Source organism: Ctenopharyngodon idella, chromosome 14 (assembly GCF_019924925.1).
Source record: "Ctenopharyngodon idella isolate HZGC_01 chromosome 14, HZGC01, whole genome shotgun sequence".
Lineage (NCBI taxonomy): Eukaryota > Metazoa > Chordata > Actinopteri > Cypriniformes > Xenocyprididae > Ctenopharyngodon > Ctenopharyngodon idella.
In genome coordinates this window covers 31,115,785-31,139,616 of record NC_067233.1, presented here as the reverse complement: position 1 = coordinate 31,139,616, position 23,832 = coordinate 31,115,785, and the positions used below count along the sequence as shown (strand labels likewise).

Below are 23,832 nucleotides of genomic sequence, written 5' to 3'. Positions count from 1 at the left end.
CTGCTTGAGTTTGACGGTGTCTCTCGTAGGGAGCGATGGCTGCCACATACTCTGCATTGAACCACAAGACGTGTAAGCCGGTTCTGGAACCCGTAGCAGCCTCCAGTCTAGCTCAGCGCAGGAACATGAAGAAGCTGACGTCTACAGACATGTCCTGAAGCACGTGATGTGCCCATGCTTGTCTCCAATGGTTGGCATTTCCTCTCGAGTTCTTGTACGTGATGCTTCAGGGAGTGCACGACATTTTGAAGGAAATGCACGAAAGCCCCTATGTTTCTCTCTGGTAGAGTGAAAAACACCAGCTCCATTTCTCCATAGTGTCTGAAGTGTTTCACGCATTAGCGAGCCGTTCGAATGTTCTTGCCCAATGGAAACCCAGATTTCATGAAGAAATGTCCGGGTCATCAAGCGCCTGTTTTTAGGTCCATTAAGAACATTTCATGACATTCAAGCCCTTTTCCTCAGACTTCCTATAACTGATGTACAGTAATGAATGTCATCAGGGTTTTTTTGTTTTTCATTAAATTAAATATGTGGTACTTCTAAATACTTTAAAGTTGAAATGAAACTTGTATTTCCACACTAAATGTATGAGAAGGGGATAGGATTTGTTTCTCTTCTGAGAATTTGGGAAAGGAACCTTAAATGTGCTTAATTGTCAAGAACGTTACTGTGCAAACCATCTTAATGGTCCTAAAAACTGGCTTGGTTTTCTTTATACAAGATATAATGATGACTTGCACATTATCCATTTCTAAGCCACTTTTTGTCCTGTTAGTGTTGCGAACCACATGGCATTACCTCAGACGCACTCAGTGTTATGCGTTTCTTTAGCTCGATGTATTATAAACTCATTCATTACGTTTGTGTGGAACCTTGAGCACATTTGCACTGAGGCTTGGCAGGTCGTTGCTTCTGCGAGACGTTTCCTCTCCCTCCATCTGTTCCCGTCTCAGACCGCTCTTTGCCTTTTGTTGAATGGGTAGTACATGAGCAAAAGGTGAAGAAATAAATCTATATTTATAAAATCGAATGAGGTGAATGAATGTAGATGAGATTGAATCCATGAAATCACATCTCTCTGCTCCAGATGGAGGGAAAAAAATATTCCATAAAACTTTTTAAAGACATTGTGGAAATTGTATCATATTGTATTTATTTCACTTATTTTTAAAATTTTATTTTTTCTTTCAGGTGATGTACATATTGACATTAAAGAACATTATTGACATGATGTTTTTTCATGTGTGTGTGTTAATTCAGCCAAACAGGATCAAACTAATTTGTAGAAATACCTTTTGATTTGTCAAACATCCGATGCAAGTTCATATCTTCACCAAGTAGGACCTAAAGAAACTGTATGTTAGGCTAATGCAGGAAAGTACAGTATGTGATTTGAAATCTACCATCTCTTTGTTTGTGGGAATCCTGACCGTGCTGATGGAAAAAGTGCAGTTCCAAACCCTCAGATGGCTTTGACTTTATGCAGGCCTGTGCAGGCCAATAATCATGCTGCATTAGATTTTTTGTTTGTTTTGTGTTCTTGTACAAAAATGACTACAATTATGATACAAAGACAAACAAGAAACATGCAATTACACTAAAATAATTCCAAAACCAGGACACACACTATGTCCAGGAGTATTTGGACACCGCTTATTAAGGGATGGACAACTCTGGCCCTCGAAAGCCACTTTGCTGCAGAGTTGATCTCAAACCCTATTCAAAAACACAAAAATCTAACCAAAGCCTTAAGAATTACAGGCAGGTGTGATTGATCAGGGTTGGTGCTAAACTCTTTAGGACAGTGGCCCTCTAGGACCAGAGTGGACATTTACCAAAAAAAACAAAGTCATATAGGGTTGGAACATAGTGAGTGAGTGAGAGAAAATATTATTATTATTTTATTTTTTATTTTTTTAATGTTACGCCATACAATAACGTTCTAGTCCTTGTGCACTGGCCCTCCAGGACTAGAGTTGCTCATTCCTGTTTTAGAGAATTGTATACTATCAACTTTGTTGCAGCAGTTTTGTAGAGTGTCCTGTTTTATTCCAGCATGACAACACCTCTGCGTACAAAGTGAAATCCATGCAAAAACTGATTTTTGAGTCTAGTACAGTTACATAAAAAAGGAGATGGGGATAGCAGGCATCTCTCACGACCAATTGTAAAGACCTTTTGGCACGCCCATTACTCTGACCTGCAGATACCCACACTTGTAAAACAAACAAACAAACAAAAAACTAGTTTCAACTAAAAGAAATTGGTTTGTAAATAAACACAAAGCTTAATCAGTGTGCCCAGTGAAGTACTGGAAAGAGGAAAAATAATCTCGTTTGGTCTTTCCAAAAACAGCACAATCAAAGGAATCACCTAAAAATGCTGTCATCCTGTGAAGAACCAATGACAGGACCTTCCCACACTGTATGCCTTTTACAACCAGAGAACATGGATAATGTTGAATAGTCTGGCTCGTAACAGGGTCAGTTAACACATTATATGGATCAACACACCATCACGTCCACAGATACATTTATAGGCTACAGGTTTATTTCAGATGTTACGGGCAGATGTATTAAGCAAATGATAACAACTAATAAAGTTTTAAAGCATGGCAAGGTACAAAGGAAAAACACAACGAAAAGAAATCAATGTATACTACGACTAGTAAATAAATAATCCATTAAACCTGCTGAGAAACAAGGAGCAGGAACTAAAATTATCAGTTCCACGCGCATGTGCAGTGAATAAATCAACAGTCCTTCGTCAATGATTCCTTATTTAAACACTTCACGCCTTGGCCATCTTATAGGTAATGCGCAAGAGGTCAAAAGGACAGATCAAAGTCCACGTTTATAAATACAGGCACGTAACCAAATCAAGGTATTATATACTGTAAAGCATATAATCTAAATCGTTAAAATTACAGTTGGACAGAAATAAGGATTTTCATCTAGCCTAACCTTTCTCAGACGATTCCTGCACACAGATACAGATATGATGCGACATCAGCCTTTGTTCTTTGGCTTCTGTTTGTGTTTCGTTCACATCAGTGGATCACAGGTAAATATAAAGGTTATATTGCATTGTAACCAATGGACGTAACACGTATTCACATATATAAAGAGTCTTGTTGCAGCTGCTTTTGCTTTCAAATCTGTTCAAACTAACTCTTTGCTATTAAGAACGTTTACAGACCTGTCGCAATACCAGACGAGGCTTATTTCGCTGAGCCATTTGACGCGAGAAGTCTGGACAGGTTGGTTTCGGAAACCCGAAAGTCTCTAACTGACAAAATACATAATATAGGGGGAGACCGGGGATGAAAGTAACACTTTTTGTTTGAGCATCAGTAACTCAGTGGTTGTTTGAGCTAGATCTCTCAAACTGTGATACACGGTAGCCAAATTTGGCTACTACAAATAAAACTCACTTGGACATATAGGCTACTACACAATCACATAGTATGTGAGTTAATGTCAAATAAAAAGAATTATGCCTAGTTGTTACAACCTATTCCACTACTGGGGTGAGTTGTAACACAAGCTGGGGATAGATGTAACAATGAGAGCTCAATGCTGAAATAAGATCCACACTAATTTATGCAAGAATTTATGAAGAACAAAGAATAATCAAGTGACAATCGTATTTATTTAAATTTGGACTTTAAATTTAGCACAGATTTTAGCATGTGGGTTTGAAGTTAGCATGAATGCAAAGCATTAAATTGAGAGAAACTGCTACTTTATGTAAGTCAAATAATTGTCCTTCCTGAATTTTTTTTTCTTTCTTTTTTTTTTTTTTCCTAAAATCTACAATGTTGCCCACAGTCAAATGACACTTCTCCTGTCAGCTCAAAAAGGTGATGGGAGTGTATGATGTTGATGACATCACAGCTCTTTTCTGACTTGGTAAACTGACAGCGTTACAACTGATCCCATGTTACAACACTCCCCAGTCTCCCCTATATATGGGTGTTTCTGCTACTATGGGCACTTTAAAGTCCCAGCAGTGAAATTTTAGATTTAGGTTAAAATTTGTCATATGATGATTGATAAATATAAACACAGTGTCATTACACATCTTGACATAAAAAAATAATTACTGATAAATGTGATTTAATGAAAAATTATAAATCATTTATAGGTCCTAACAGTATTTTTGTTCATGTCCCACAACTGTGGTCTCAATGCTGATATATGCAAATGAGCTAATTCTTTGACAATATGACTTTATTTCAAATGAATTTTGTTTCATATAAATATTACTTTACACCGTCTTAAAGTTCTTTTTTTGTTTGTTTACTGCTCATTTATGATTTTTTTTTTTTCATCTAAATACACCTGTCCCACACTTTTGAGTCCCTACCGCAACACTGGATATTTTTTTTTAATATGACATTTGTTTGAAGCCAAACAAATCTTGTGTCTATGGAAACAGAAATTAGCATATGAGCACATGGCTGACAGATTGGGCTACCCACATTAGGCCACTCACAAGATCCAGAAAAATAAGATAAAGATCATCTTTTCTTTTGAAGTATTTATTGTGTGTCCTTACCAGTTCAAGGCATTGCCTCAGCCTCCAAATTCCCCATATCTCAATCCGATTGAGCATCTATGGAATGTGCTTGATGAAAAATATCTGAGGCCCAACCTAGCAACCTGATATCACAGGACACATTCAGAGGTCTTGTGGAGTCCATGCCTGGACGTATCAGAGCTGCAATTGGCAGCGTGACGGGAACCTACATGATATTGCAAGGCTTCAGACTGCGACTAAATGGTCACATTTTGCAACCTTTTTTTCTGCCAGTGCCACTAAATTTTGTTAGAGGTCGCACTGGTGTGACCACCACATTGCACAACTGATAAGAGCTACTTATATTTCTGTTTCATATGAGAAACAGCAAACGAAACAAAAATGAAACAAAACAAAGCTACTTGTTTGAGCTGTGCAGTGCAGATCGTTTATCAGCATGGAGCAATAATTAACAGGCAGTGCAGGTCTCAATTGCAGGTCTCAAGAGATAGGACTAACTGCAGAACCGCAGAACCATACGTCATGACAGTCTGAGGACGACAGCGCCAGACTAACAGACTGCGGCCGGAAGTGGGCGGAGCAAATTTATCTTCGTAGGCATTGCTCCATTTGGAGCTTTTTAAAGTTTAAAACCATGTTAATGTCAAATATTTTATTAAAACGATCTAATTGAAATGATATACTCGCATTGTGTTAATAGCTTAATCATATACACACAAACACAAAAAAGTTACGATTATATATATATATAGCCTAAGTTCATCAATTTGTTTTATGTCTTAAAAGATTAACTGAATATAAATTGAACACAAAGCTTAAACAAAAAATTATAAACATTTATTAATTTGTCATAAAATGTATATTTTACTCAAGCATTTCAGAATGAACCATTGTTTTTCATAATATATAATACACATTAATATAATACACATTACACAGTTGTACACTAGATTGCATGAATTAAGCAAATTCAGATCCATCAAACCCAAAAACAAAACACAACAGTTATTTATTTAATTTTAATAAAATGTACTTTTCCCCCTAAGTAGCAAAAGCATTATATAGCTACTAGCTGTGCTTTGCTCTAAAAAATTACAAAATCAAACCAAAGAGTGTAAATTGAACAGCAGGTACATGATGACAAACTAAATCTTTAAAAAAAAAAAAAAAAAAAAAAATCTCCATAAACATGCAATTAATTACAAGACTCTTTTTGTCCAGACACTCATTAAGAAAAATGTCCATATCATTCTTAATTTGTAAGCAAAACGCTAAAGGCTCTTTGGCCAGTTGTCTGTCATCATCCGTTTCAGCCTGTGAAAGTTGAAGAAGGGCTTTTCCCTGGTCTTCCTTTTCAATATCAGAAAGCACAGCTCTTCCACTAAACGCTTGAAGACTTTTGGTTGTTGTGCAGCCATTCAAGTGCAGCGCAGAGGTCTTCTGTGATCCGTGGCTCCTTAATGAGAGAAGGGTACAAACAAATGGGATGACATGTTAGAAGTGTATTTACCAATACTTTGTGTTGTAGTCAGGACGAAATTAATCAATTATGTTCAGTTTTAATTTTTTTTTAAAAGGGCAAGCAATTCACATGGCCCTTCACACTGCACTTAACCATGCATTATCGCCGTCCTAAACACCACTTTTAACCGTGGGTAAAGTAACGCTCCACATATTGCTTGTATATTTACATGCTTTTGACAGTCACAGAAACACTGTGCATTGTATATAAGTAGAAAATTCAGCATGTGAAAGAAAAAAACAACAAATGCTGAAAATGCAACAATTGCAGTGCAGAAAATACTGTTTAATTCTTTTATAGTCTGTAATGTCCATTCAGGATAAACTTGATAGTGAAGTTGACTATATGTAATGAGGTTGTGCAATGCCTGAGCATTTATGTAAACATATTGTGTGCTTTGTTCATCCAATCAGTGACACTGACACTGCAAATATGCAAATAAGGACGTTAACCCAGGGTTTAGTAATGTACAGTGTGAAATACTGCGTATGAATACTCAGAATTAATTGTTAACCCCAGGTAAATGATGATCAGTGTGAAACGTGAATCAAGATGACCCAGGATTCTGTTTACCTGGGGTTTACAATCACCCAGGGTTAACTATTTCAAGTATGAAAAGCCCTGATATTTGTTTTAGATTGTAATGAAAAGAGAAGTTCATACATTTTTAAAAACTGTTAACTTTCCCTTCTTTTTCTTAACATTAACATGAAGATCCCACAGTCAATAGAGCCGGTCAACGGAACATTCTAAAACAATACAATACTATTAAGTTATTCCTGAAAAGATTTGACAGATATAACAACAAACCATCTGTATAAGTAGCTTATGTGTTTATGAAAGTCTTATGAAACTAACCTTGTTTTTGATCAGCTTCCACTGTCCTGGGATGATTCTGCTTGTCAATTTACTGCATTGCAAAATCAAAACAGAAAAACTTAAATATATAACCATAAAAATTGCATAAAAGAGACAAGTTTCGTTGTTCTAAAGTCAAAATTACTACTTACTGCATTGCAAAAACAACATTTTAAATTTAGAATACAAAAGAAACGTTCATACCTCCATGGACAACAGCCTTTTTGAAGTGAATTTGAAGGTGTGCATTCAACTTGTGCTGTCTGGTCGGTTTAAGAACACTGGGCAGTGGAAACTGTTGCAGCACATCTTGCATCGCTGTAAATGAAGTAAAGCGGAGCATCTCCCAATACTAATATTCCTCTAAAAATCCACAAAAACATTGGTCAGTATTGTAAAATGTAACCAATGAAATAAAATACAGCACCAACAACAAAGTAAAATCACAAACCATGAATATATAACCAACCAGGTGAAAAAATACTATAGTGATATCAAAAGACGCGATAAAGTGACTTTGAAGCCCATTCACAAAATATTTGAGTCATGTTAAGTATTAACGATCGATTAAATACACAACAAATAAACGTAATCGATTAAAAACACAACACAAAGAAACTTTTTTTTACCGTGTTCTCTTCTTCCGCCATTGTTTGTTTGTTTGTCGCTAACTCCGCCCACATCCGGCGTGAGACTGGTACTCCGCCCACTTCCGGCCTTAGGCTGTTAGTCTGGCGCTGTCGTCCTCAGACTGTCATGACGTATGGTTCTGCGGTTCTGCAGTTGGTTATTGTTGGGTCTCAATGTCCTCTGACACATCAAGTGTAAAGAAGTGCATCTGTTGACTTCAGTCATGTGACTTTCTAAAAAAAAAAGTTGGACAGTCCCTTTCATGATTTTATGTCTTAGTATTGTTTCAGTGTCTTTGCAGTGGTGGAAACCAGGAGAAACACTATGCCACAAACAAGTCAAGGCTCTCCAGTCCACAAATCAGCATGGATTTAATGTAGTAACGCTTACTAAAACCATTGTATTTTGGCAGAAATACTTGAGTGCTTTTACATTATTAATTTCAGGGTTCATGCAAACTTTTGAGAGTGAAATTCAAGCAATTTTTTAAGGACTTTTTAAAGTGCTTCACACTTTTTCCAGCACTTAAAAGCTCTAAATATTATCCAATTTTAATGTTATTTTTAATGTAATGATTTGTAAAACTACAAGTTTAAAGATGAAGGAAAACTAACACTTCTAAGGAAACAAACACTTAAAAAAGACATAAAATTACCCAGAATTACACAGAAAGCAAGTAAAGAGTGCTCCTTTTATAATCACTGAAGCTGTCGGTCGATTCAGTACATTTAATAAGAGTAGAATATTTACATTTTTCCCTATAAAAATGTTTTTGCACGTTACTGTTAATAAATTAATTTTATCTGCATCTCAATTCAAGCTCAGTGCTTTACTGTCAAATTTCCAATGAATAAACATGTGATATTATTAGTAACTGCATGTATTAATGCAAAACAATAGTAATATGATTAAATTACCTTTATTATTAAAAAAAGAAACCCAGCGCCACCAAATCAGGTGCTGGTGCCACCTTCTGTAGAACTTAGTGGCACCAGTGCCACTGCTCTCAAATGTATTGTAAGTCTGGAGCTCTGTATTAGTCAGGTGGTTTTAATCCTATGGCTGATAAGTGTATAATGCAAATACTAAAGACACAATATGTAATTTTTCGCCACTAGAGGTTGCCTATTCAAAACAAAGGCGTATGACACTGAGATTGAGCGTGGAACTTTTATTATGCCACAGATGCCACTTCCGTTTCTTCCGGTCAAGCATATGTGGGGTAACAGCCCTGTTTTATCATATTAGATACATTTGAGTGTGTTGAAAATCATGTTATAACGTTACTCTGTGTGTTCGCTCGGCGGCTGCTATGGGACACTTGCACACTGAAGTAAGTTAGGTTGATATTAGAATGTCATATTAATAAATGCTAAATGGAATGCATTTAATTTTAAAACATATTGTATGACAGAGAAAATGCTGTATTACTGTTAATAAAAATAAAGCTGCATTTGATTATGCTATGTTAGCCGCTTGACAAAATAGTGTTTTTGTCTGAGGCATGGTAAATCATGGTCACGGAAAATCAATAAAACGAGATTTAAACAATAAGACTAAACGTTTTCAGCTATATAACAATGATTAGTTTTCTGTCTGTAAATGTATCCAAACAGTTGTTCCCATGTCTAATAAAACGTATAATATATGAAAGCGTCTTTGGCGTTTCCATGGTTTTTACAAAATAAAACCGGAAATCGAGTATCAGGTATGATGTCATTGATAGGCGACGCACGGACACAGTCCATGTCCTGGTTAAAATTGCTTATTTCTCTGGATTTAAACATTCTTGGAAATATCTGGGATAATGTAAGTACACAAGTCAACAAAATATATAACACTTGTTTGAGTGGTTTTTGGATATTTTAATCCAAAACTCTTACATATTGTGCCTTTTAGTCTATTGTAAACTAAATATAAACATGCGGTTTTTGCAACCCTAGATGATACCCGTAGGCGTAATTTGCAGGTGGGATGGGTGAGACAAGTCCCCACCACTTTTTGCCAGGGTCGATATTGTCTCCAGCACTTTGAAACATCTCGCTGCACAGATATACCCAATGCAAATGAAACGTATCCAGTTGACGTTCATTTGTGTCAAATAAGAGGCAATCTGGCTCTGGAATTTGTTGTTTTTGAAATCATGAAGTGTTTGTTGCCGCTGTTATCAGTGGTGAAAGGCTCATGCACAGTATTCACACAGAAGAGCACATCAATCTATTGCTTAATGTCCGTTGAAATCAAAACAAAATGCACACAAACTTGTAACTGCTCTTGATATACAAACATTGATGAACATCTTTGATTTTAATGAGGAAAAAATAAACTATACGAGGGCAGATTAGAACCCGGAACCTTTGACACGCTTAGCAAAAGTTCTACCACCAGACCATTTGGAAATTCAAACACTAATTGTGGACCTTTTTATTTATTCACAGACGTGAAGAATCTCGGGACTAACAATATATTGTATAATAGATATAGTAGAAGACTGAAACTATCACATTAAATGAGTTATCAATGTACTATTGAAATTGAATTCCAGACACCATAATGTTACTTTTAAATTTTTTTTTACAATTGTTTTTGTACATATCTGATATAGCTCCCCCCCACCCCCACCCCCACACACACTCCTGACCCCCCTTTTTTTTAAACAAAGTTACAGCACTAACAATACCAAATTCATCTACAATAAGATGACAGAAATGCAGAGAGGTAATGATAAAAGACTCAGATATGATGAAGAGTTATGGAAAAAGAGCAGATAAGAGTGTCTCCTAACTGAAAAATCTGAAAAGACAACAGTGGTATGATGAAGAGTTATGGAAAAAGAGCAGATAAGAGTGTCTCCTAACTGAAAAATCTGAAAAGACGACAGTGGTATGATGAAGAGTTATGGAAAAAGAGCAGATAAGAGTGTCTCCTAACTGAAAAATCTGAAAAGATGACAGTGGAGGATAGACAAAAGAAACCAGAGGACAAAACAATACCGAAGGCCTCAAATCAGTTTGTTGTTACAATAGAAGTTCATAAATATATTATTTTTTTAACCATGAAAATCATTTTGACCCAGTCTTTACTGCAGTACCTCTACTGTTTTTGACACAATTCCTTCTGTTTTGCCTGTTACTGTTTTCCTCTACAGTAGCCTATTGTCAAGGTTAGATTATTTACATGCGCCATTAACATTGTGTCATTACTAAAACAAAATGTCATTACCGCTGCAATGTTTTATTTTAATTATTATACAGATTTTTATTTGCAAAAATTATTTTAGCACTTAAGTAGAGATTTACACATTAAAATTACAATATCTGTCATAAAAAAATATTTTATCTTTTGCGTGTATGAAAACAATTGATATCTATGGTTACTGTTTAAATTTTCCATGGCATAACTAAAATCATAAAATCTAGTAATTTTAAATGATTTTTAATATCAGTAATTTCAAAAATGCACAAATCTTGAAAATAATAATTTAAATGTCTTACATTTTCATAGAAATTAAAAAAGAAAAGTGAATAAAATTAATTGTTATTGTAATGTTGCGGTAAGGACATATGGTAAGAAGAGACGAAAATCATGTTCCAGAAAGTCTTAATGACTACATGCAATTTTGTGTAAATTTTTAAATGCATTACAGACTGTGATGGTTAAAATTAAAATTTAAAGGGTTTTTTTTATTTGGGAGAGTCAAAAGTGACCATAGTTGCAGAAACACCCATATAAATAGTATGAAACATTCATTACGTTAGATGTGTTAAGTACTTTTATGTCCAGTTATTAAGTGTTGATTGCTCATTAACATCAAATGTTATTCCCTGTCTCCTTGTTTGCACTAAAGAAACTGGGTTTTGTCCAAAGCGGTGAAAGATGAGCAACTGAAACTTCTCAAATATAATGGTATATGCATTTTTTGAATATAAATTTGAATATTGAAACTTATGACAAAACAATGTAGCAGTGGCGAAATTTGAGTTACACAGTCAGTCATTCATTATAACAAAATAACCCCCTGAAGGATGATCCGGATGTGATGGGGGTCTGAAGCTAGGGGTTTATTATGCAGTAATGACCTGCTGACTGTACTATATAGTCTATTATCCTTCTTGTTACAATGCCACGCACCAAATACATGCCAATATGAAAAATCTTTATTTTACACAGGTGAGTGGGTTGTAGAGGAACCAAGTGAACCAAGACTTTTGGGAAACAGAGGCCTAGTCCTCAAATCCCCTGGTAGACATCACGCCATATCTGCATACCTGCGGAAAGTGTATTACTTTAAAGACACACCTCTTTGCTTACAGTAAGATATTTTGATCAATCTGCCATTATCCTTAAAACACAAATGAAGTTGCTTGACTAAATCTTCTTTTGAAAATATCTGCAGGTTTGAAGTTTTCTTCCAAAAGGTGGTTGATTGTGGTGGAGCCTACATTAAGTTGCTTTCTCATTCAGATGATCTCCGTTTGGTAATACCTACATTTCATGGCACATGATACTGTTATGCACTGGAACAGGTTTAGCTTAGTGTTTTAAAACACAAAAAAACAGTTTATTAAATGAAACAAACAATAAAGCAACAGTCAAATCTTTACATTTTAAAAAGATATTCACAATAATAAAAAATAAAAAAATACTGCTTTTTCTACAGACAGAATACACTGCCGTGATAATAGTGTTGTCATTGTCATTTTAGAGCCAGTTCAGTGATGCCACCCCATACACAATTATGTTTGGTCCAGACAAGTGTGGCAGCACACACAAGGTACATTTCATCTTTAGTCATCGCAATCCCATCACAGGAACATATGAGGAAAAACATGCTCGGCAATCAGAAATGGATCTTAGTGACTATTTTATTGACCGGCACCCACATCTCTACACTTTAAGTGAGTAGACAGTAAAGAAATACAGTGTCTTCATGTTCAAATCAATACTGTTATTTGCATCTGAAGTAAGTTTACATTCCAATAAACTAGACAGCTTAATTTTTAATAGCATATCTTGTATGAAAAGTGTCTAATCTTGCATAATGACATTTTGGTTGCAGTTTTATTTTAGTGAAATTTTTCTTTTCAGACTTATATCCTGACAACACTTTTGAAATCTTCATTGACCTGACACTTATTAACAAGGGAAGTCTTTTGGAAGATATGGACCCAGCAGTTGCGTCTCCTCACGAAACACAGGAACCTGAATACTCATCTAATGCTGCCTTAGTGGATGGGTTTCAAACTTCTGACCTAAAGTTGGAAAATGAAAGGTATGCTGATTTTTTAATACATAACAGTTATTTATACACAACTAATCTGAGAGATGAGTTGTAATAGCTGTGCAGTACAGTGTTTTGAAACCTATTAAGTCCTAAGTCAGTTTAACCAATCTTCAGTCACGGATGAAGTCCCTAATTTGAACTTGGGGGGAAACCAACATTTACTCTCGTTGAACATACAACAAGGGTGCTCTCTCTGACAGTTCTCTAAAATCTGATAAAGCTCTTCTTCAGAGAGCATTTAGAAGAATATAAGACACATTTTGGTCTTTCTTTTTGGAATATTATGTTTATTTATTTAAATTTAGGAGTGTTAAATTAAAACAGCTGCAAGACCTTCCCAATTTTGAGTGAACAATGACTTCCAAGTTGCATCGGCAAAATTTGTATGTCAACGTGCCATATGTGAAATGAAACTTAATACTTAAAATTGATCATTCAGTCTTTAAGTAGACTTATTTGATTTGTGATTAATAAGTTTTTAATTAAACTCAAAAGCCTTTTTTTTTTTTTTGCAAGTTCAGAACAATTCGATTCACAATCAAATTTAATTACTAATAGAATCTAATACCAGAAATACTAGCTTAGGAAGACTATTTTCGAACTTAGGAGCCAGGTAAAGGATCTGCCTCCTTTTGTCGATTTTGATGTTCTGTGTACCAGATAATTTAGTAATATCTAGATATAGATGCTTTTCAGAATCAGAAACAGGGATCATATGTCTTAGTTTAGCATAATTTCTAAAGCCCCGTTCACACTGTCAGCGACACACAACGACAAAGTGACATGATCCCATTCATTTCAATGAAGCGCTGGCGACTTCCGGCGACACGAGCGACAGTGGCCATTGGCGACAGAATGTAGGCCTGTCAAGCAACGGGAGACATGCGACAAAAGTTCAGAAATGTCAACTTTATGCAAATGAGAAGCGAATTTACAACCAAGAGCAGTGAAGGCTCCCTGGAGCTCACGTCACCATCTCGAGTGCAGGCAGGACAGACAGGACATAGTTCCGGAGCGATTTCACTGTTTTATATGATTTGATTGTAACCACATACATGGATATAATAAAATGATGGAAAAGAAGTGGTCGGCATTCTTGTGAGTTTGATTCATACACTGATAGTTTGTGTGTTGTTAATTATATGATGCTGTGAGCAGTTTAGCACTGCTGCAGTTCATATTACAGTTTCCCAATGCATTATGTTCATTGTTAGGGACAAGAAAATTGATAATTTGTCAAATTTGAATAAAGTTTTAGTCATTTTCAAATTAAAAAGATTTCTTAGATTTATATATCATTAATCATTTTTTTTTGTATAGATATGGCCAGACGTGCAGTATACCAATGACATTAGAGTGACAGCACTAGGAACGCCCACAAGCGACTTCACAGTACAGAGACTAGCGACATGCAGCGAAAAAGTCGTTGGCAGTGTGAACGGGGCTTAAGGTGGAAAAACAAGATGGGCGGGGTCAAGACAATAGACATGAGAGAACAAAACAAAAACACAAGCACATGGCCAGTGAACACAAAATCACAAGCCATGTGCTCAAACAAAACAAGACATGAGCACGCAGCTAATGAGAACTCATAAGCCACGTGTTCACACAAAACAGGACAACATGAATGCACGCAGCCAGTGAAAAACACAAGCTGCATGCAGCACAGCACAAGACAAAACAAAACACGAAAGCACAAGGCCAATGTAAAACACGAACTGCATGCTACACAGAACACAACAACACACGCGGACAGAAGAGCGCACGGCCCGAGCAAATTCGAAACCGAACACAACAAGACAGAGTGCACGACAATGAGTGAATGCTCATTGCTCACAAGAGACAAACACGAAGCATGAATGTCCGAATACTGACACAAAACCAAACCCAAACTAGACCGAAGTGCCGGGATCTGAACACCACGCCCTGCACACAAGACAACTCACAAGGACAGAAGAGCATACGGCCCATGTGAACTCGGAAACGCACGCTCAACATGACAAGATGACAATAGCAGTGTCAGAGCTCTGAGACAACAGAGACAAGGAAGGAAAGGGAGAGGAACCAAGTCAGAGCCAGCATGACAGTACAAGAAGTCTTTAAAATGAACCAGGGAGGGATGGTTGATCCAGGGAGGCTCAGGCAGGTCTGGAGTCCTGGCTGAGGACCAGGGCGGAGCTGGAGGGACAGACCAAGGAGGCTCTGTCCAATCAGGATCCCCAGCAGACGGCCAGGACAGGGCCAGAGGGACAGACCAGGCGGGCTCCAGCAGATCTAGAGTCCTGGCAGAGGGCCAGGGCGGTACCGGAGGGATGGACCAGACGGGCTCCAGCGGATCTGAAGTCCTGGCCATGGGCCAGGATGGTGCCAATAAGTCATTGGACTTGACTGGGGCTGACTGAGCAGGAAGCTTGAGTGGGACCGGCAGCACAGGAAATTTGAGTGGGGCCAGCAGAGCAGGAAATTTGAGTGGGGTCGGCAGGGCAGAGGGCTTGGGCAAGACAGGTAGATCAGACTCTGACATGACTGGAATCAGGGTGAGAAAGGGGAGCCCCACAAAGATGGCTACACCAAGGGAGGCATGGCTGATGTAGTGGGCACTGGGCAGACAACCATAGTAGGAGAGAGTGGGTTCAATGGCCTCAGGGAGATCAGGCTGCTCGGTGACAGCCTCCGTGGCCATATCAGGGAGAGCGGGCAGCTTTGCGATAGCTTCCGGGCCAGCAGCAGGCTTCTCTGGGGCGGCAGTGGGCTCAGGCTGGAAGACTGGTCCTTGGTCAGAAGAACCTGAGTGCATTTTCCACGCACGCAGGACGGCCGAAACATAAAAGGCAAAGACAGCCCTCTTGGCCATGACAGGACTGACAGGGAGAGCATGCGGCTCTGTTACCTCTGGGACCACCGGACTACGGAACTTTGGGACCACAGGACCAGGTGAAACAGAGGAAGCCTTCTTCCTCTTCCTCTGTTTGCGAGGGCAAGGCAGTGGTAAGGAGCTTACCGCCTCTGGGGGCGCTGCAGCGTCTATGGTCTCCTCTGGGTGCTCTGCAGCGTCTTCGGTCACCTCGGGGGGTTAGGGTTAGCGGTCACAGCCATCACTGGAAGATGAGGCAGACCTGTTCATCCTCTTCCCTCTCCCCGAAGGGGTCATCGGAGGACTGGGGACTTGGAAGTTTGTGAGGGGAATGGGAGGTGGGCCAAGAGGTGGAAGGCCACCCTCTTCTCCCCGATTGTATACATACCCCACAAACTGCCAGAAAGACAAAATCCCCAGCATTCCCATCTCCCAGGTGCTGACGGGCTCGTTAAGGCTGCTGTTAAAAATATCCTTGAGTGCTGCATTGCTGATGTTGAGCCCCTCCGCTATAAACACAAACTGGTGAGCAAACTCCTTCACACTGGCAACCCCTTGCCGAAGAGAAAGGAGCTTGCTGCTTTGACCACCATCTGCTGAGCGGAATGGCAGGGAGATGGGAAAAGGAAGATTTTTCTGGATCGTATCAAGGATGTGGGTGAAGGGATGAATTGAGGACTCAATCACAAAATAATGGGCTTTTAATCAGGTACAAGATGGGTGGGGTCAAGACAATAGACATTTTGATTTTCTGGAGTAAAAACAGACGCATCATCTTTTGTGTGATGTACAATAAACTTGATAAAACTCATCAGTAAAGTTTTGGCCATCATTCGGATGGGGTCCACTACAACAGGTTTGTACTAATAGTGGATAAAAGCAAGATGACAACATAATTTAACCGTAATTAAACTCCATGCAGCATATATTCTCTGGCTCTGTAGGCATCATTGTCTGACTCCGGTTCGAACTGAACACTGCTGCTGAGAGTTTCGGACATTTTCAGTGCATGAGATTGTCCTGTTTGTTTGTTGCATGAGCTCTTGAAGCCCCGCCCTCTTCTTGAAAGTGGGCTAGGAGCAGCAGCTCATTTGCAATTAAAGGGGACACACACAAAAATGGCTTGTTTTTCTCACCCCCCAAAACTGGCTATTTTAACATGCTATAAAAAATTATCTGTGGGGTATTTTGAGCTAAAACTTCACATACATACTCTGGAGATATCAGAAACTTATTTTACATCTTGTAAAAAGAGGCATAATAGGTGCCCTTTAATTCATTTTTGGTAATCTACTGTTGAGGTAATATAACACAGTAAAGCATTATAAATATATTATAAAAAAAAAAAAAATTATATATATATATATATATATATATATAGCTGTGGAAATGCATCACCACAATCTGTGAAGAAAAAAAAAAAATAACAAAAGAATCAGTTTCTTTTAAATTATTGGTGAATTTGGAACTTTTGGAATTTTTGAACGGTAGTGTAAATTTGATACAATAAGACGCTAATTATCATATACCTCATAACATCTGAGATATTGTGATTTACTCAAAATGTATTCAACATATGTGTATTAACCATAAGTATGGTGTATTACCATAAGTCATTCATTGAATATATTCAACATATGCATATTCTTGATTTTGTAAAGCAAAAAAGAGTCCCTTCCTTGTCAATAAACTTGACTTAGCTTATGTTTGTCCATTACAAGCCACTGGGCAACCAAAGTATTCTTTATCAATCTATAGTCGTGTTTATGTGTATTCGTTTCCTCCTTTGAACAGGTCAGATGGCGTGGAAGGACAGTGGAAGGACTGTACTGAGGCCTCAGACTGTGAGAGCTCATCTCATCCTGCATTATCAAATTCAGTCTCTTCCAAGCCAAAGAAACAACCCAGCAGAAACCCTAATGATAAAGTAGGCTCGCACTCCAAAATATCTCATATTTGCATTTGACGTGTGCAGTACATCATTGTCTTTCTATGGTTGTTGTGTTAGGGCAGCAGAGGAGAGCAGCCGTTCACACTAAGCCCTGTCGCTGCTGTAGGATTTGAGCTGTGGACCATCACTGGAGATGTGATGTTTGACAACATCTTGCTCTGTGACAGTCTGGAAGTAGCCAGGCGTTGGACAGAAGACACGTGGGGCCAGAGACAGCCAGTAAGCACTAGGGCTGGGACGATACAGCTATCTCTCAATTCGATTCGATATTGCCATGTATGGTGATTTTTATTTGCTTTTTTAACTCTAGACCAGTGGTTTTCACTATAGGTGTCCAGGGGGGGCACGAGATAACTTAAAATGAATTTAAATATATTAATATAATTCATTAAATTACTTATTAATACGTTACATTAAAAAAAAAAGATAAATTAAAAATGATCAGCCCAGGCCGTTTCTCATTGCGCTGCTGTGAAATACTGACTGAACGGTGGCTCAAAACGCAAACTCTCTCAGTTGGAAAACCAGTGTCGCTAAAAAGGTTTTGATGGATGATGATTGTAATGAAATTGGTCAAAGTGCTGCGTAGTTCAAAGTAAACTAGTGAAACACATGAAAACAGCACTATTTGTTCTGTATTTGTTGTTACTGACCGAGAAACAACTACAGATGATTTAGTGACAGAGCGATCCGAACGAATCCAAATCGTTTCAGATCGTTATGCAAGCGCGTTTGGCCAATTCACGGAAAAGAAAGAATCGAGACAAAAGAATGATTAATTCACAAATGATGGGTATCGCTGGTTCAGACGACAGAAATACGGAACACACATAATTGCTGAAATATTTGCACAGAAAACGTTTCCCGGGTCAGTCGGAGGAGCGTGCATGGTACGAACAGTGCATATATAACCGTATAGCTGCAGGCGCCACTGCTGCCACGTATCTAACGATCTAACCAAATTTAGCCGCACCGCCAGGAAAAGAGGAGGAGGGAAATTGGGGTGCCGCGGGCCGGATGAAGATGATTGGCGGGCCGGATTTAGAGGGACATGTCTCCCCAAAAATTAGGAATGGCCAAATTGTTCCTCAGTATTTGATATGATGCTTCTCTGCACTCCATTACGCACAGCTCTGTTTGTTATTTGGATGACAAAAAGTTTTAAAAGTTTTTAGGTTGCTCTGTCTCAACAGTCTAACAGTGCTCGTCAGTGTCAAAATTAGTGAGATGGCCAATCAAATCAAAGAAGACGGGTATTACTGTTTACAGAAGATGAGTATGAATTCCAGCACAACGCTTTAGTTTTACCTCTGAAAGAGTGCGTGGAAAGTAGCAGCTAGACATTGATATTTAACTGTTTTACAAGAGGAATGCTGAACAACCGACAGTAATATCCAGGGATGCAAGCAACTCAAATTTTTAAGAAATGTCACTGTTTTGAATGTAAATTATGATATAATTTACATTTGATTCAGGTAACTCATAACTGAATGTGACGAGACAAGAAACGCTTTGTGTTTTCTACATATCAGATATCAGTAAGAATTGAACGTGTGCATATTTTAAAACAAAATATTATTTGCAAATAGTTTAAATTGATCACTTCACAACTGCTCATTTTATTATAAGCTTATTTTACCATTTATACTTTTATTTATTCCCTTAATCCTTTTCATATGTAATAATTATTTAATTCCTTTAAAACAACAACCCAACCCCCAAGGTGCGCTCGTGGCCTGTCTGCCAGTAGGTAACCCCCCCCCCAAATGTGAAACTCCACCAATGATGGTGTAGGTCATATATATCTGTAGATGTCTTTCCATCCGCCATTTTTCACTTTCTTGTGTCCACTAGTAAGAGACGTGATGTCACGTAATAGTTACTGATACAACGCATATTGCCCTGCTGAAATAAAAGAGGTAACTTTCCTCCACCTCCTAAAATAAAGCAATTTATTATGAATTAATATTAATTCTGGAATTAAAATCGTAAAATAATAATAATAATAATAAAAATCATGATAGTTAGGTGAATCGATTTTTTCCCAGCCCTAGCAAGCAGCAGCTAAACAGTCCCATGATCCTTTAACTAACTAGTATCTGTGATATTTGGGCAGCTGAGTTGTCCTGCGGTGGTGACATGCTATACTCTGTCTTAAACTATTTGAAACTGCATTTCTCATTTTATTTCTTAATCTTTCAGTAAGTGTGCAGCACTTATAAGCTCACATTAATGAGAACACATGCATTCATGTGAAGAACAGAGGAAATTTGATTGTAATATATATATATATATATATATATATATAATTAACAGTAAATTGAACACATCTATTTCACATTATCCTCTTGTAGCCTGGAATGATTGAAAAGCTGTTGGTGGCAACGGTCAAGCGGCCGTGGCTCTGGGGTGTCTATGTATTCACTGTGGGCCTTCCCATCATCCTCTTTGTTAGTTTCATGTGGCCTAATAAGGTAGGTAAATAAATAAATAAATAAATAAATAAATAAATAAATATTCAGAAAATAATATTAAATTGGTTTTTTTTTTTCAATATTGTGTATGTGTGTATTTTTTTAGCGGTTTGGTCCACCAGATCAAGATTATTACTATAAAAAAACAGATGAGCCTCAGACAGATGGACCTCGGGACATGGAGGAACACATCATTCCTAATGATGGTGAGAGTTGTTTACAGGACCTGCAAAACTGCACTATACTAGTAGTAGTCATAAAATTCACTACGTCTTTTTTTTCTTTCTTTCTTTGTGTTTTTAAGGTGTAAATCAAACAACAGTTGAGGCTCACAGCAGAGCAGTCAAAAGGGCTCTAAGAAACTCAGACATAACAAGTTAACAGTAAGTATGATACAGACAGGGTAAATCTCATGTGCAGGTCACTTGTCGCCCAAAAAGATAATCTGCATTCTCATTACTGTAATGCAGACAAAAAGAACAGTTTAACTGCAAAATATGAATACATTATTATGGTAGTTGCTATTGCCTTATACTGTCAGAATCAATGTATTACTGTTAAAGGGGAGCAGATTACTGTCACAATAAGAATCACCACTGAGAATAATGAGCATTACAGTAAACTTAAATGTACAGGGTGCCACAGGTACTTAAAAATTCTTAAGTTCACTTTTAAAAATTTATTAGAAAATTGCAATAAAATACTATTTATGGGGTCTTCATAAAATAACTCTTTTGTTTGTATTGACCAACACAGAAACTGATTGCATTCTGACTGACTTCACAACACCGAAACATAGTAGGAAGATTTAAATAGATTGAAGATTTAAACGTTATGAAGCTATATTTCACCCTCTCAATAAAAACCAGTGTATTTAAGAAATAAATCATTTAGTGTGCATCATTTAGGGGAAAGTAGACATTAAGGAAAATTATCTCTCATTATGTTAAATAAACATGTGAATACATCAGTATATTTCATAGGTATTCATTTTAGTATAATTTCCTAAAAAAATCTGATTACTTTATTAATAATCAAAATAATTGGCCAAATACTCAATCATCAAAATTGAGAGACATTTTGAAGTTCCCTGTCCCTTATACTTTATATTTAAACACTCTTGCTCCTGGTTTCACAGACAAGGCTTAAGCAAGTCCTAGACTAAAATGCATGTTTGAGCTGTTTTAAATGAAAGAAACTTAAATTGACATATCTTAAAATATGTCAGTGCCATTGTTTTGTCTCAAGATGCAAACCAGTAATGTTTTTTTTGTTAGGGTACATTTATAAAAGCTACCTAAATGCCCTAATTGAACTAAGGCCTAACCCTGGCTTAGTCTAAGCCCTGTCTGTGAAACTGGGCCCTTATGTATTCAGTGCAGAATTTAGTACATATGCCCCTGGTTTCAAAGCTTAAAGGGTTAGTAAACCCAAAAATGAAATTCTGTCATTAATTACTCACCCTCATGTCGTTCCACACCCATAAGACCTTCGGTCATCTTCGGAACACAAATTAAGATATTTTTGATGAAATCCAAGAGGTTTTTTTATCCTCAATAGAAAGCAACGAAATTACCACATTCAAGGTCCAGAAAAGTAGTAAAAACATCGTTAAAATGATCAAAAAGTCAACGTGACTACAGTGGTTCAAACTTAATGTTATGAAGCAATGAGAATATGCTGTCATTGCAGCACTTCCAGGTTCTACGTCTGAACCCCAGCACTGAGCCGGCATTCTGATGTAGAACCTGGAAGTGTTGCAATGACAGTGTTACACTCACACACCGTTTGGACATTGTTTTCAGTTTAGTTTCCCTTAGTTTGTTGTCATGGTTGTTAATTGATTTGTCATTTAGTTCAGCTGTGCACCTCATTATCGCCAGTACTTAAGTTCTCTCTGTTTCTGTTCAATTATGTCCTGCCTCATTTATGCTTTGTGGAAGTTACCCTGTGTTCCTGTTACCTGAGAGTTCTATTAAAGTACTTTTGATCCTTCATCATTGTCTTTGTGTTCATGTTTTTAAGTGGCTAAGTGGTACTCAGTCACTTAAAAACATGAACACAAAAAACGATGATGAAGGATCAAAAGTTGGCTTCACGTCACTTTCACTTAAGTGGTCATTAAAGAAAAAAAATAAATAAATAAATTCTTCCTTTGATTTTGGGATGACATATGGCCTAGACATGTTTTCGTGGGATTTGACCCATGTTTCTATCATTCCATAAATGCTGACAGTCCAATTGGCTAAATGTATATTTCATTATTCTTTCATTTTCACAGTTCACGGGGTCAGTGGCAAACTTCAGCAGAGTGACTTCTGCCAGGCCACGTCAGTCAAGCTTGCATCAGCTGACAATCAGCTGTTTCTGACATGTACCAATCCCATTTTGACACACATCACAGTGGTTCATTTAAATCCTCATTCATTCAGCCACTCTTTCATTGCTTGGCTGCACATTAAATTTAACTCCCCCCTCCATCCCCAACTCCGCCTAGCCTGGAGATCTGTGATTTAATCTGATATCTGTCTTGCGATTGTCTTCAGTAATACCAGTGAGTTACATTGTAATCATCCTTCCTCATGTATTTTGGCTTGTTTACAACAACTTGTGTTAAATTTTGTGAATTGTAGTTATGTATGCATGATTACTGGATTTATTCTGTTGCCCCAAGGGGGGTTTGACTTGCTGCTCTCCCCGCTTTGTCCAGGCATGGCTGCATGGACAGGCATGTGGAGTTTGCCCAGACCAGAACCATACTGCCAACACTAACTGTATGCATCTTCATAAAGTATACATTTGACAAAAGTGTTTTCTCATTCCATTAATGGTTCATTTGGAAGCAGTGAATTTAAATTGTAATGTGACATCATTGCACTGAAAGTTTCCTGTTGTTACAGATCCTTACATTTTCGTGACAATGTATTGTTGAGTCACTTCAGGGACTTGAGCTTTGTATTAATAGCATTTCTAAGACAGTGCAAGAACATTTTTGATCATATTTGTTTTAAAATATATTTTAATCTATGAATGACAAAATTGACAGGAAGCAAAATCAGTGACAAGTGCATTGCTGAAAAGACAGAAAATTAATGAAAAAACAAACAAACAAACAAAAAACAATTTAAGAATGTCAGTGCTAATATGGGCAATTCCAAATGGAAGTGAGCATCCCTATGCCCTACTCCCTCCGAAGGGCAGAGCCTTTGAAGTGGGGATTTTGGAGGGACCAGGGCACAGCCATTTGGAATGCACTTTGCAAGATTTAAAATGAATCGCAAGTACTTGTCACCCTGTGTCACATGACCATAAATGATTTAATTACTTCCTTGAAGTGACCATTGCATGTTTTCTTCCCTAACCAACTTATGGAAATGCCTTTTGTGAAGGGATTCAGTTTTTCACTTTCGTTTGGAAAGCCCCTACAAATGGAGTCTCCTTTCCAAGGAGGATTTAAAATAAAAATAGCAAAATGTGTGTTGCTTCAAGAGAGCAACGATACATCTGTGCTAATTTCTTCATTTTGTTTTATCATTAATATTATTTAATCATATTATTTATCATTTGATAATTTGTACCATTTATCATTTAATCAATTATGATTATTAATTATGTTTTATATTACTTATTTTTTTTCTTGATCGACGGTAAATGGCCGAATTGCAGTTCACCCGCACCCACTCTACAAAATTTCCCTGAGAACCGACGCTGGAC

The 23,832-nt window shown here is 37.5% G+C and overlaps 2 protein-coding genes and 1 long non-coding RNA gene across 3 annotated transcripts in view; 2 read left to right on the top strand and 1 right to left on the bottom strand.

Moving 5' to 3' along the window:
• rps6kal (ribosomal protein S6 kinase a, like) overlaps nt 1-1,234 on the top strand; it is a 34,206-nt gene extending 32,972 nt beyond the window's left edge. Inside the window, exon 22 of the mRNA XM_051860351.1 lies at nt 30-1,234. Within this exon, the coding sequence (XP_051716311.1) occupies nt 30-158 (129 nt within the window). The 3' untranslated portion in view covers nt 159-1,234. The remainder of the gene's footprint in view (nt 1-29) is intronic.
• Nucleotides 1,235-2,458: 1,224 nt separating this feature from the next.
• si:ch211-274f20.2 (calnexin) lies at nt 2,459-22,926 on the top strand. The gene is made up of 12 exons (XM_051860964.1): nt 2,459-2,485; nt 2,961-3,066; nt 11,726-11,867; nt 11,952-12,033; nt 12,261-12,453; nt 12,644-12,827; nt 17,488-17,620; nt 17,702-17,863; nt 19,999-20,118; nt 20,225-20,324; nt 20,423-20,501; nt 22,400-22,926. Exons 1-11 carry the CDS (start codon nt 2,459-2,461, stop codon nt 20,497-20,499), a joined length of 1,326 nt encoding a protein of 441 aa, XP_051716924.1. The 3' UTR covers nt 20,500-20,501; nt 22,400-22,926.
• Nucleotides 5,361-7,705, bottom strand: LOC127494472 (uncharacterized). The gene is made up of 4 exons (XR_007924884.1): nt 7,555-7,705; nt 7,130-7,288; nt 6,926-6,977; nt 5,361-6,001 (listed from the first exon to the last, which is right to left on the bottom strand). It is a non-coding gene; the product is annotated as an uncharacterized LOC127494472 (long non-coding RNA).
• Nucleotides 22,927-23,832: the final 906 nt, after the last annotated feature.